At 36.7% G+C, this 14,173-nt stretch overlaps 1 protein-coding gene across 1 annotated transcript; it reads left to right on the top strand.

Moving 5' to 3' along the window:
* The first annotated feature begins 2,389 nt into the window (after positions 1-2,389).
* On the top strand, positions 2,390-12,235 carry LOC109244123 (AT-rich interactive domain-containing protein 4). Its single transcript, XM_019411156.1, has 16 exons — positions 2,390-2,987; positions 3,409-3,683; positions 3,816-4,004; positions 4,844-4,897; positions 5,006-5,094; positions 6,072-6,348; positions 6,806-6,862; positions 8,070-8,101; positions 8,402-8,537; positions 8,632-8,805; positions 9,410-10,021; positions 10,583-10,720; positions 10,872-10,970; positions 11,313-11,413; positions 11,508-11,598; positions 11,694-12,235. The coding sequence occupies exons 2-16, from the start codon at positions 3,534-3,536 to the stop codon at positions 11,790-11,792; spliced, it is 2,298 nt and encodes a 765-aa protein (XP_019266701.1). The 5' UTR covers positions 2,390-2,987; positions 3,409-3,533; the 3' UTR covers positions 11,793-12,235.
* The last annotated feature ends 1,938 nt before the right edge of the window (positions 12,236-14,173 follow it).

Below are 14,173 nucleotides of genomic sequence, written 5' to 3'. Positions count from 1 at the left end.
TTTATGTGGTAGTCTGGTCTAGCCTCGTCACTACTTCGCCGAGGTTAGGCTAGGCACTTACCAGCACATGGGGTCGGTTGTGCTGATACTACACTCTGTGCTCTTTTGCACAGATCCAGGTCCCGGAGTAGCATTTGGTCATCAGCAGTAGATTGGGTGCTATCCTTCAGTCCGTGACTCCGAGGTAGCCCTGCTGGCGTTCGCAGGCCCGGCGTCTCTTCTTTCAGTTTTTATGTTCTGTTGTCATTTGTACTCGAGACAGACTATGTTCTTTTCTTTCAAACACTTATTTGTAGTAATCTTAGACGGTCCGTGGATATTGTGACACCAGGTTCTGGTTAGAGGCACGTGTTGGTCTTCAGGATGTTTTGATTTCATATTTAATTTAAGACTTCCGCTAAATTTTATATTCCACTGTAATTTATTTGTTTATTTCCAGTAATTTAATTGGTTAAAAAAGGAATTAAAGCAAAAAGAGTTAATGATTTTTAAGATCGTGGCTTGCATCACGACTCCCGGGGGGGAATCCGGGTCGTGACATTTAGTGGCTCAATTATGCACTTAGAGCCCGTTTGGATTAGCTGATTTGAAGTAGTTGATAAGCATTAGGTGCTGAAAAACACTTTTAAGTGCTGAAACTGATTAATAAATAAGCAGTTACGTGTTTGGGTACAAGTGCTGAAATTGATAATAAGTTGTTCCAATATTTGATAAAACAAGTGCTGATAAGCTCTTTTTCTGTTAAAATGACTTAAATAACCTTAAAACTGTTTACACTTATAAGGGTGTAATTTCTTCAAAATTTTAGATTCCAAATCGATTCAAATACAAAATATTCTATTTGTCATTTTATTTTAAATACAACTGTGCTTAGATAATATATTTTTTACGATAAATATATTTTATTTTATGATAAACATATAATCATAAGTTATAATAATTAATAAATTGACAAAAGTTTCTCAGTAAAAAATAAACCTAAATAGGACAAATTATTTGACGAGAAACAAACATTGTCTTTATCACCACAACACTTAGAAAGCAATACACCAAAAATTTGATATATCCTCATTTATTACATACAGTTCAAAGATTAATAAACAATCACATAGATATAAGTATGCAAAGGAACAGAGAATTTGCTTATCTTAAATAGTCAATGAGAATTGTAGACTTGAAGAGGTGGGGGGGAGGGCGGGAGGGGGTTTAGTTTGAATATTTGAGGTAGTGAGTATCGATGTAGGAGTTTTGTTCTAAAAATGAATATTTTAAGGATAAAATAGTAAAAATTTTGGTCAAACTTAAAGTGCTTATAAGCTAAAAATTTATAAGCTAGGGGTGACCAGCTTATGGCTTTTGGCTTATTTTTGACTTATAAGCACTTGGCTTATAAGCACTTTTAGCTTTACCAAACGCGTAGATAAGCCGAAACGTGCTTATAAGCTAGTTTGACCAGCTTATAAACTTAGTCAAACACCATCTTATTACTAATGGACTTATCTCGAGAAAAAAAATTTAATCCACGTGTCACCGTTCCATTAGTCTAAACATAAATCCTTATCAAAATTTTAACAAAACACCCATAACCTGGGTTTTCATTGGACGCACTCCAAAAAAGGATCCGTCTCACTGCCAATCCGTCTTTTTTCTCCAATCTCCATGAAATTGAATTAGAAGACATAATTAATTATTTTCTCAGACCCATTTATATCCATTTGATTTCATTAATGAATTTAAGCTCATTTAATCAATTACTTTCTAAGTCAGGATCCGAAATTTTATTCCCATGCCCATTTCATTTCATTCCCAAAATAAACATTTTCTTGCTTAAATTGTTAATTTTCTTGTTGTTGTGGTGGCGCAACCATTTGCATAACTTAATTAAAGGAGGAAGAAGAAGAAGTTACATTGTCTTTAAAAAACAAAGGATTACTGTACGGGCCAATATAACATAGGTTATGGTGTTTGTTTTTAAGTTTGGTAACAGTGACACAGGGACATTAATTAAATTTCTTTTTTTTTCCAGATAAGTCCATTAGAAATAAAGGCATTATAGAGCCACTAAAATAACGATGAGGGTATTTTTGGCTCAATAGATGAAAAGAGGATAATTTTGTACAAATCAAATAATCTAGGGACAGTTTTGACCCTTTTCCGTTCATTTAATCATGTGATATTAGAAATTTATTGATACGATTAATTTAATTCCTGGTCCATTAAATGATTCTTTCTTTTTACAAATTTTTGAAAGAATTTTCTTTCTTTTCATCTTATTTGTCTGGATGATCAAATAAGTGGACTAAGCTTAAGACAATATGAGTTATCCATCTCATTTCCTTCTATGTAAACAAAACAAATAAGAGAAATAAATTAAAAAATTGGTCGAATTATTTACAATCCCTAGTTGAAGTAAAATAATTTCTGGGCTTAATTGAGTTAGCTCAGCCTTTTATGCTCTTTTTGACTTCCAAAGAACATTTCTGTTTCTGGGTTTCTTACTTATTCTAATTTTGTTCTTAGCTTTTTGTGGTATTTTTTCAGAAACTGTTATTCTTTGTTTTAATTAAGGAGACCGTTTACCCTTTTTTTTTTCATTGACTTGAGTAATGTTGTTACTCAAAACCTAAGACAAAACCAAGTTAGTTTTTAATTTGAAAGCGTAAGATTAAAATTAAGAACAAACTATTTATTCACTTTTCTTTTTTTCTTGACTGTTGATTTAGCAATCGATACCAATCCCTCGGGGAATAGATAATACTTCTTACACTAATTAACAGCAAAGAAGAGATGAGAAAAAAGATTCTTAAATCACACGAACTTTTTTACTTCCCCTATTCTATTCTATTTATTTTTCCTCTACATTGATTAGTTGTTAGTAAATTTTATTTTAAAAGGGTCGTTAGGGTTTCATTCTTTACTCTATTCGTGGAGTGGATTTTGGAGCTAATGTACGGAGGTCCTCGATATTTTTCTAATTTCTCTATCTGGTGAGTGAGTGCCTTTTTGCTTATACTCAGTTCGGCTTTACCCTTTCTTTTTGCTTTTTTCCGGCCTGCTCGTTTGATTATTCATTGATTTTGGGGATTAGGGTTATTTTTGACATCAAAATCTTGATCGTTTTGAAGTGGGTATGTTTAATTTTCTGGATTAAGGTTATTTTATAGATTAAAATCTTATTTTTTTTCAAGTGGGGTATGGTTAATTTTTATGAATTAGGTTGTTTTTCAGATCAAAAGCTTGAATTTTCAAGTGGGTTATGGTTATTTTTGAGATTAGAATGTTGCAGTTTCTTGCTACCTTGTTTTGATCTATGCATGTATTAAAAGTTTGGTGCTTTTGCTCTTCTGGGTTTAATAATATGTTCTCTACATTTATAATAGAGCTTCAGTTTTTTGTTTCTTTGGGCAGGGTTTGCTAAAGGGTTTAGATTGAGGGTACAAGATTATGGTGGAGTGGGTTTTGGCTGCTGTAGTGAGATACTCTTTGAAGGTGTGAACCTGTAGTTTTAGAAAAGGAGAGCCTGGTTAAAAGTGATGTTTCATAATCAAGGAGCTTCTAGACAAAGTTGCAGTCTTCTTGCAGTAGTATGTGGGAAAACTGCTGAATATGATCAGAAGCCAGATGTAAAAGATGGTAAGCCGAGATATTGCTTCCCGGAGATTGTGTCATCAGGGCGTTTGGAGGTAGGTATCGTTCTTAAATTGTTTTGTATCTCTAATTTTACATGTTTTTGGTTGATAGCTCTCATTAGGAGGTTCGTCATCGCCCTGGCTAGTGAGCTGGATTCTTACGTCACTTATAATTTGTAAATGTAGGTGCAACTTTTGAAAAACCCCAGTACAGATGAATTTCGTAAAGTTTTAGACTCGTGGCAGCCAAATATTGTGTGTTTGCAAGGAGAACGCATTTCGAATGATGAAGTTGGTTCCCTTGTTTGGGGAGGTGTTGATTTGTCTTCTGCGGAAGCCATTTCTGGACTTTTTAGTGCCACGCTTCCAACCGCTGTATGTGACTTTACTTCCTTAGTTCTGTTCAGGAGAATTTGTGCTAGTAGTGTATCTTCTTGTGTCTCCCTTGGTCAGATGTTCTCTGGAATTTTATTACTATTGCATTGAACAGTTCATTTACTTCTGCTTTGGTATTTCCTGTTATGTTGTCAGTCATTACCAAGTTGTTGGATTTTAATATGTCTTGGATAATTTTGTCAAGAAAATAATACACAAATGGACACCTCCACATGCATGGTTTTGTAAAGCCGGTCCCTAACTTTGCGATTTCCCTGCTAAACACCTTAAGTTGACCAGCACACATGTATTAAACACCGTTGACCTGCGTTTCCCCAATTACGCTGATGTAGATAACACATCGGTAGCCGATGAAGGTTGGATAATGATAATTTAGCATTACTTCGATGAAGGTTGTTTTTGCAGTGATGTTGTCAGTCTAGCAGTTGAGATAAAGATTATGGTTGTTTGTGCATTAATATGTTGGTTTGTGTCTTGTGTACACATTGGTGTTTGTTCCTCTAACCAGTGATGTAAATGATACAGCTACTATTGTCGTACCAAGATAGAACTCAAGGTAATCACCCAACAACAAAAAAGAAAAAGAATTCAAGGTGAATATGGCTTATTGAAATATCTAACTATCAGTAGTGCACTTAATTCAAAAATGGCTTAGAAATAAAAGCCAAGCCACCTTTTAGTGGTTAAGTTAAGGTGTTTTCTGCTGAAGATTCAATTATTTTGAAATGTTTCAATGGTTGAATTATACTTGTAGTATTTGGACAGGAAATTGTGTTATTATTATTTCTTCTGTTGTTTACTTGATGATCCAACTGCAGGTCTACTTGGAGCTCCCAAATGGAGAAAAATTGGCTGAAGCTCTTCATGCTAAGGTGAGACATTACCTTGATTCATTCAATCAGCTGATGATCTGGTCAATTCTCCCGATTTAAACTTTATGGATGGTTCTTTCGGTTCCACCAATATGTTCATATTTGTAGGGTGTTCCGTATGTGATGTACTGGAAGAGCGCATTTTCCTGCTATGCAGCATCCCATTTTCGGCAGGCATTCTTATGTGTGGCACAGAGGTATTCTTACCGTTGACTCAAGCTGTACAGTTATTTGATGCATTATTCTGGACTGCCTATGTATTCATTGCTCTTGGTGCCTAGTTCTCTGTGCTAGAGAATAACAGATGTCCTAACAGTTGACGTCAATAATGTGGCCATGCAACCCTTTTACAGAACTATCTAGATTTGTACATTCCCATTAAGCTATTTCTTGCTGCTGCTTTGTTCATTGTCAAATTTTCCATTTTAATCCTTTCCAAGTTTGCTACGTTTGTCCAAGATTTACACTGCACTCTTGTCTAGGTTGATGGTGGCTTAGTGTCAGACTTCACAGAGCTTTTCATATTGATTCTTGTGACATTCTTGACCTTCTATTTTACTTGAATGTTGCAAGGTCTCTTTTGCCTTCTTTAGAGTCTTACATCATTCAAATAAATACTACTCTGTCTGTCCCATTTTATGTTTTTTATTAAGTGAAAAGATTTCTTTGGCAAGCTTCAACGGAGCACCCCATGTTTATTTTCCTTTGTCCCATTTTATGTGGCACACTTCCCTTTTTTAGAAGTATTTTAACTTTAATTTTCAATTTTACCCTTAATAAGATGATTTATAGTCACACAAATACCTATGACTTGATTTGTACCATAAGTTTGAAAAGGATTTCCTTCTTTCTTAGACTCCGTGGCCCGTCAAACACCGTCACATAAAATGGGACGGAGGGAGTAGCTACTTTTGAGTCAGCTGACCATGCAATTTAATTCTTTTCCACATTGCATTGCTCAGAGAGCTAACTGTGATGAAATATATTCATGATTTAATTTTACATCTGTACAGCCTCTTGCAGAAATGCAGGGTAAGGCTGCGTACAATAGACCCTTGTGGTCTGGCCCTTCCCCGGACCCCGCGCATAGCGGGAGCTTAGTGCACCGGGCTGCCCTTTCTATGTCTTGAGGATTAAGGAATTGATTCAAGAGGTCTTCTGGTTGTGTCTGCAGTTCAACTTGTCATGTTTGGGATGCTTTCCAACTTGCACATGCATCCTTCAGGCTTTACTGCGTCCGAAACAACCTAGTTGTCCCTGAGATGAGCCAGATGGCCAGTGGAAAGCTGGGTCCTCACCTGCTTGGTGATCCTCCCAAAATCAATGTCCCTCCGCCTGAGGCAGGTCCTGAAGATGATGAAGAAAGCAACTCCGGTATTCTTCCTGCCATAAAGATCTATGATGATGATGTGAACATGAGGTTTCTCATCTGTGGAACGCCATGCTCACTGGTATGGGATTGGTTTCATGTACTCTTCCTATCACTTCTTTGAGTGATAATGTTCTAATCGTTATGTGAACAACTTCCAAGAATATAAATCCATTAATTAATTCAAGTCGAAACAACAATGTGATCCTTTCTTTACGAAATCCTCTGTCTGAACAAACTCCAAAAAGTTGGATTGTCTATTACAACTGCAAGTACACAACAATGCGATAATTTCTTTATGAACCGAATTATCTGGACAACTCAAAGAACTTAGATTAACTATTGCTATGAATGCGATATGTTAGTCAAACTTACTCCTTTTTCCTTATGCGGTTTATGTATTGCTGAAGAATACAGCTTACGCGCGCGCGAGCACACTTATAATATATTCTTCATAGCGTTTCTTCTAAGTTGTATCATGTTATATTTGGAACTAATCCTATACATTGCTTATGTTATGAATGGCTCCTTGTGCTCAGGATGAATGCTTGTTGGGATCTATAGCAGATGGTCTGAATGCCCTCTTAAACATTGAAGTAAGTTACACCAACATTGCACCTTTTTGTTTCCTTGTGCAACATATTTTTCATTTCTTGAAGAAACAGCAGCAGTGGTTCCTTGTGATATTATAACTACTTCAGATGATGGTCAATTGACACCAGTTTCTTTTTTGATGAAGTAATGAGTTATATAGAAAAAGGCATCAAGAAGATGCAAGAAGTACAAGAGGGGGAAAGAGTCAGCTTTGATACAAAAAAGAAAAGAAATACTAGGCTAAAGCAAAAGAGCTGACAAAATCCAAAAAGTTAATATGGCAATCTACGGGGGCTAAATACTGCCAACTAAATAACCAAAGGAGACATCTAGCTTTAAGTGTGTGTGTTGGAGTCGATATCCCATCAAAACATCTGCGATTCCTTTCCGTCCAGACACACCAAAAGATACAAGCAGGGATCATCTGCCAGACTTTTCTGATGGCTCTATCAACTTTCCAACCAGACCAGCATTCATAGACTTCTCTGATGCTTTGTGGCATGACCCAACTGAGACCAAGATAGAAAGAAACATGCACCAGTTTCTTTGTTTGAGCAGCTCAGACTTGTCCTCTTTTTGGCTTCCTGCCATCTGGATAAGTGTGTCTGATCACCTTTTGTTGTAGAAACCGACTTTTGTGTAACTTGAGCAATGGCACACTTCCACTTTCTGAGGCAGGCTGGTGATATTCTCTTTTCTTGAGCTTTAAGATATGTTAATGGATGCACCCAAGGGTGTACTCTAGTGTCAAGTGAGTGAAAACCATGAGAGACCAGGGTTTAAATCCTAGTAGAGAGAAAAACACTAGGTGATTTTCTTCTATCTGCCTAAGCCTTGGTGGATAGAGTTACCTTGCTATCTGTTTTAGTGGGAGGTAGCAGGAATTCGGTATAATAGTTAAGATGCGCGCAAGCTAGCTTAGACACCACCATTTATCAAAAGAAAAAAAAATGGAAAGTAAAAAGGAAATATTTATAGATCTAGAACTTAAAAGAGATGTTGAAGAGCAGAAGATTTCTTCACTTGAAATGATAGATTGATAGATCTCTTCGATGTGGTGTGCGGATGGACAGAAAGAACAATAAATTTTTATCTTCTGCTTGTCTATTGAATAATGAGAGAGTAGGATGTTCTTGAAATCACTAAAGTTTTTTCTAGGTAAGACGTGATTGAGTACTGAAAAAGCTTCTCTTTCTTTTTTTGTTCCAGATGCGAGGGAGTAAGCTGCATAACCGGGTCAGGTATTTCTCAGAATGGGTCTTGTGGTGTTCTAACATCTTATTTTCCAGACCTGCTTCAAGGGGTGGCATCTTAGAAATTAATCCACCTGTTGATTGCATATTTAAGATAAGGAAAATTACATGTTTAATAGCTAATTACTTTATTTCTTGTGAGGAATCTCTGCTTGGTTTGCTTATTTTTCTTGTGGTTGTCAGTCGCCAAGACAGCAACAATATGACACTCCCTGATTAAATTCCTTCAGTTCATGTGTACTCTCTTGTCAAACTTTTGTGCCCTAATATTGCTGCTCTGTGATACAGTGCCCTTCCACCACCTCTTCAGGCTGGTGCATTTTCCCGTGGTGTCGTGACCATGCGATGTGATCTGTCGACCAGTAGTTCGGCTCATATCTCACTTCTAGTTTCAGGCAGTGCTCAAACATGTTTTGATGATCTGGTAAATTTAGCAGTATGTTCATGTACAGTTTAATGATCTTTAATAGCCCACCGATGACTGATTGGATGATGTATATTTCCTTGTTAATTCTCAGCTATTAGAGAATCACATCAAAAGTGAAATCATTGAAAACAGTGAACTGGTTCATGCACTGCCAAGTGATGAGGAAAATAGACCACCTACATCTGAGCCTCGGAGATCAATGTCAGTAGCTTGTGGGTCGGAAGTATTTGAAGTTTGCATGAAGGTTCCTACATGGGCTTCACAGGTTCTTAATTTGCACTGCTTTGTTGTTTCTCTTTTTTTGTCCCTTGCTAAATTTTCTTGAGAGATACCCCCGTGAGAAGATGCAGGAATCCAATCAATTTGGCTCCATGTTTTCCTTGAACATAATGGTTAATATAATCAGTATACATGATTTTACTAAGTTCCCTATCTCTCCTCTTCATATTTGTTCGTATAAAATTTTCCCTCTGCTTAGTATGTTAGAGGATAAGTCTATACATTTGATAGTGCATAGTCCAAATACTTGGCTCGACACCACGTTTTATTGTATTGGCTTATCTAGTCATTGTTCTTCTTCTTCTAAGTTTCCTTACTCAGCTCTTTATAGTTGTACCAGCAAAGGATTGTGTGCTGAAAATAATAACGTAGGAGATTGGTGTATACTTGGATACTGGATAGAGGCTTTGTCATTTCTTTGATTTCTAAATGTTGTATGCGAATTTTTGCACTATTGGAAAAGCTGCTCTCTTTATTTTAATCAGGGATCACTTTTATATCTCATATTTTCATTATGGGTGGTGTTTACTACCTGCTTAAGGTTTTAGTTATCCTTTATAACTTGCTTCTTCGTGCTCTGTTCTTTTCAGGTTTTGAGACAATTGGCTCCTGATGTTTCATATCGTAGTTTGGTTGCACTTGGCATTGCTAGCATTCAGGGATTAGCTGTAGCTTCATTTGAGAAAGATGATGCTGAACGGCTTCTTTTCTTCTGCACAAAGCAAGGGAAGCAGGATGGATTTTCCTACAACTTTAAGATTGGCAATCCTCCATCATGGTTAAGACCGCCTGCTCCTAGCAGAAAAAGGCCTAATTTATATCAAGAAACAAGTGCTATTTGCCAAAATGGTTTAGCATCTGGAAATCATGTGGTGAAAGAAGAGAATGGTGTTGCAACCCCTGTGGTGACTGCTAGACAAAAACTCAAAGTTGCTGCTATGAGGCCCATTCCTCATGTTCGTCATCAAAAAATGCTACCCTTTTCAGGGATTTCAGCGGTGGAGAGCCTTGACGGGAACCAGGTGAAAACTAATCTGCCCATCATTCCTTCCTCAGCTAAGGGCAGCAGTGTTGGAGTAACTCCTGTTACCCATCGGAAGTCAGCATCAAGCTCACATCAGGCTAAGCAAATTATATCCTTGAATCCTCTTCCACTGAAGAAACATGGTTGTGAGAGAAGTCCAATACATGTGTGTTCTGAGGTAAGATGAGGTTTTCCATTCACATATGTTTCATGCATAACTTTGCTTAAGGAATCTGATTCCTTTGTTGGATGATGTCATTTATCTGATCTTACCTATTAACCAGAATTCTTGAAGATAGACAGAACCGTGTAAATAGTTGATTTCAGAACTCCTTAGCTGTTTTTACAGCTTCAATGAAAAATAAGTTGTGGATTTCAAACATTAGTTCTGCGACTTGTCATTTTTCGACAATAACTTGCTACATCCATTTTAGAATATGTGATGTATAGGGGCCTTACAGGAATTTTTTTCAATCTGTCAGAAGTACTGCTTTTTTGGGAACTTTTCAACTTTTTTTTTAAAAAAAAAAGATGAGAATCCATTGGCACAAGCTTATGGAATCAAGTTATTTTGTTTGTATTACCTGATAGAGGTTTTCCTTTAACACCAAGTGCTTTAAAATATACACTACACCCCGAATGCCTCTTTTTCACTTCACTCTACTGGTTGTATTATAACAGTATGGATAATTGTATATCATTTTCATGTTCTCTCTTTCTCTTCCCGGCCTATTTACAGGAGGAATTTCTGAAAGATGTAATGCAGTTTTTAATTCTTCGTGGACACACTCGTCTCATTCCTCAAGGTGGCCTTGCTGAGTTTCCAGATGCGATTCTCAATGCCAAACGCCTTGACCTCTTTAACTTGTATAGGGAGGTAAGCTTTCTTGTCTTGTATTTTTTGCTTATTAAGAGGAACTGTCAGAAATCTGCAAGATGCATAGCAATATATTTAGTATTGCCTTGCAGAAAAAATGACAAGACTATCAAGCATCATCGTTGTAATTTGTAAATTAAATTTTCTTCAGGTGGTTTCAAGGGGTGGTTTTCATGTTGGCAATGGCATCAATTGGAAAGGACAAGTTTTCTCAAAGATGCGAAATCACACAGTAACCAATAGGATGACGGTAAGCCCTCTTACTCAATATGACATATCGTAGCCTGTTCTATTCCAAGAACAACTTCTTGACTAAGCATGTTTCTCTCTCTGAACCAAAGGGTGGATTAGTGGTAGCTACTTGTAAACCTTAAAATTGCCTGGGATGTCACCCTACTTCTTTCATATACTCGGACCTGGTCGAAAGAAATGCATGTTTGTTTATGTTCAAGTTTTGCAGATGCCTTGTACTTTCACATATGAACTATGTTACTGGAGGATTTTTACCTTCTCATTTTCGATCCCTTAGTATTTTATGTATACCTGTAGAAATTTGAACAGCTCCTTTAACACAATAATTTCTTGAACTCAGGGTGTTGGGAATACACTTAAAAGGCATTACGAGACTTATCTTTTGGAGTACGAACTGGCCCATGATGATGTGGATGGAGAGTGCTGCTTGTTATGTCACAGGTCAATTCCCTTTCGTTTTGTTTTCAGTGTGTCAAATGTGTGTTGCTGGTTGTAATAATGGTCATCTAACATGATGTTTCTTGTGTGCCTCCAGTAGTGCTGCTGGAGATTGGGTTAACTGTGGGATTTGTGGTGAGTGGGCACATTTTGGCTGTGACAGAAGACCGGGTCTTGGTGCCTTCAAGGTACCGTGTTTACCTCCGTCACCTCTTTCGTCGAAACCTTTTTAAGAGTTCTGATGTGAAGTATGGTTTCTTTCTTCTTGGGTTTTTTTTGGCAGGACTATGCAAAGACAGATGGACTGGAATACATATGTCCACAATGCAGCGTTACAAATTTCAAGAAGAAAGTGCAGAAAACTATGAACGGATATTCCTGAGCCTAAGCCTAATGGCTTCAGTACCGCAATTATTGGGTTCTGCTGATCCCAGTTCATTTTATACATCTTAGAACATCATCTGTTTTTTGCTGAGAAATTAGTTGAGCTTGTATTACAAGGCATTAGCTATGTTCTGGACGGACAGAGAAAGACACATATACTGAAGAGAAGTGAAAAGGCGAAAAGAAAATGGAAGGCGGAGACGAGGAAGTGCTGTTGTTGTTAGGAAGAGTTCTGGAGTTCTAGAGATATAGGGAAAGAGATGATGAAGTCTGGAGGGGGTTGTGGGTTAAGACTGCAGGCTAATGAGGCTGCATCTCATGGCAAGTCTTTGTAATATATAATCCTCCTTTGAGAGAGGGAGGATATGACATGTTGTAGCTTTCTTGGTGGAATTAATTTTTCTAAAGTTCCACAAATCTCATCATCTAGTTTTTCAAGTCCCTGTTTGTTTATTTATTTTGATCATTTGAAATTCCCGTAGGATTCAAGGGGGTTAAAAGAATTGGTTAAAAGAATACAGTTATCCACCCATATTATCCATTAAAAAATGGGTTGGATAATGAACTTTTTAGAAACGGGTCAAATATGGATAAGAACCATATTATTCACTTAGAAAATGGATAACTAGTGGGTTTAACTTTTACATTTGTAAAGTCTCAAATTAGGGGTTCCTCAAAGCCTCAAATTGGGGGTTCCTCAAGTTTGAGAGACTAGGAATTTTCCCAAAAGTGATCATATTCAAGAAGCCATATATAATATGGATATTCATATTATTCGCTGGTTAATTTGTTTTTTATCTGTATTAAATATGGGTCAGGTCGGATAATTTATTCATTTTTGCATTACCTATTTTCGACCTGTCCATATTCGACTCGTCTCATCCGTTTGCCACCCCTAGATGCAAGTGAGGAAACAACAAGTGAGTTCAAGTTATGAAGTAGCACAGTAATAGCGCAGGCTAGTCATTTTTTGGCCCTGTAATTGGAAAATGGGCAAAATACAAAACTGGCTGGCTGGTTGGTTGAAACTAATTGCATTTGCTAGCCGAAAGGTATATAAAATATGCATATTTTTATATATAATACATATATATACAAAAATATACATTTTGTTGGTTATTGTTTTTTTAGAACGGCTAAAAATATGCATTGCTCTTGAAAAATAGCCATTGTTATGGAAGTTCAACTTTTACTAGTGGAATTCCACGAATACTATCCTGGAGTTTAACATGTAGAAATTGCACCTCCATGACAATGGCTATTCTTCAATTTCAAGGGCTGAAACTCACTGTTCATTCATCATTTGAGGGGTTGGTGTTAATGTAATACTTAGAACGTATTCTCTAACATAAGAAAAATTATTTAGTACTACTATAATTCATTAATTTTGTAGTTAAAAAAAATATGAGAAAGCATAATCAAAGAAAAATTACTCCCAAAAGACTGAGGATTGCAGCATATGAGAGTCGGTGCAGTACCGCATCTAATCTTTTCTATGAATTCAGACGTAGATATTTTAGTTTTTCTAAAATAAAGATTACAAATTCACGAGCTACATAAGCTATAATACCAATCACATATAGTTTAAAATATTTGGAAATAATTAAATATGTTTTTTCTATAATTAAAGAAAGATTGTTTGACTCTCAATACTAATAACGTCTTTCTTTTTGGGACAAATGGGTATTTTGACTCTACAAATAATAATGTCACTGTATTTTTCTGATAGATGCAGTGTGATTGCGCTATAGAATTATGAGTATAGAGATTAAAGGGAATTATATGTACAGCTTATTTACGTAGTGACAAATGTAGGCTTAACCAAAATAACTTTAAAATGCCTAATTTTATGTTTGTTGTAAAAGCGTTAATTAAGGATTTGGTGAACAATCTAGTAGAATTTCAGCTTAACCAAAGCAACAAACAATATAGAGTCTGTTTGGAAAGTCACCCTGTAATTGGAATTGGTTTAATTATCAGGGTAGTTGATAATAGGTGAATTTGACTATAATCACGCACCAAATAATCACCTTCTTGTGAACTTTTAATGTGGAAAATGACAACAAAATGCTCTTATTAGTGCTTTACATGATTTGCAGGTGAAATAGGTGTAAGGAAGGCTAAGGAGCGGTTTTGGAGTCAATTATTGATGAAAAGAGGCTAATTGTTGAATTTCCAAAGTAACCCATTCAAAACAGGCCAAAATGCCCGGGTACAAGTTCCACCGCGGTTCTACCGCGACCGCGGTGAAACCGCGGTGGAAGGCAGTCTCTGAAGGTTGAAGATTCCGCGAAGGCGTTTGACCGCGGTTCTACCGCGACCGCGGTGGGTACAGTAAACTTCGGGGACTTAAGTGTAAAACACGGGATTTTTAGACCT

This window comes from Nicotiana attenuata, unplaced genomic scaffold (assembly GCF_001879085.1).
Source record: "Nicotiana attenuata strain UT unplaced genomic scaffold, NIATTr2, whole genome shotgun sequence".
NCBI classification, from domain to species: domain Eukaryota; kingdom Viridiplantae; phylum Streptophyta; class Magnoliopsida; order Solanales; family Solanaceae; genus Nicotiana; species Nicotiana attenuata.
This window is presented reverse-complemented; position numbering and strand designations above follow the sequence as displayed.

Coding starts and splice junctions, on each gene's coding strand:
- LOC109244123 (XM_019411156.1), top strand. CDS start 3,534: ATGTTTCATAATCAAGGAGCTTCTAGACAAAGTTGCAGTCTTCTTGCA. Junction 10,721..10,871: donor TCTTTAACTTGTATAGGGAG/GTAAGCTTTCTT, acceptor AATTTTCTTCAG/GTGGTTTCAAGGGGTGGTTT. Junction 11,599..11,693: donor CGGGTCTTGGTGCCTTCAAG/GTACCGTGTTTA, acceptor TTTTTTTGGCAG/GACTATGCAAAGACAGATGG.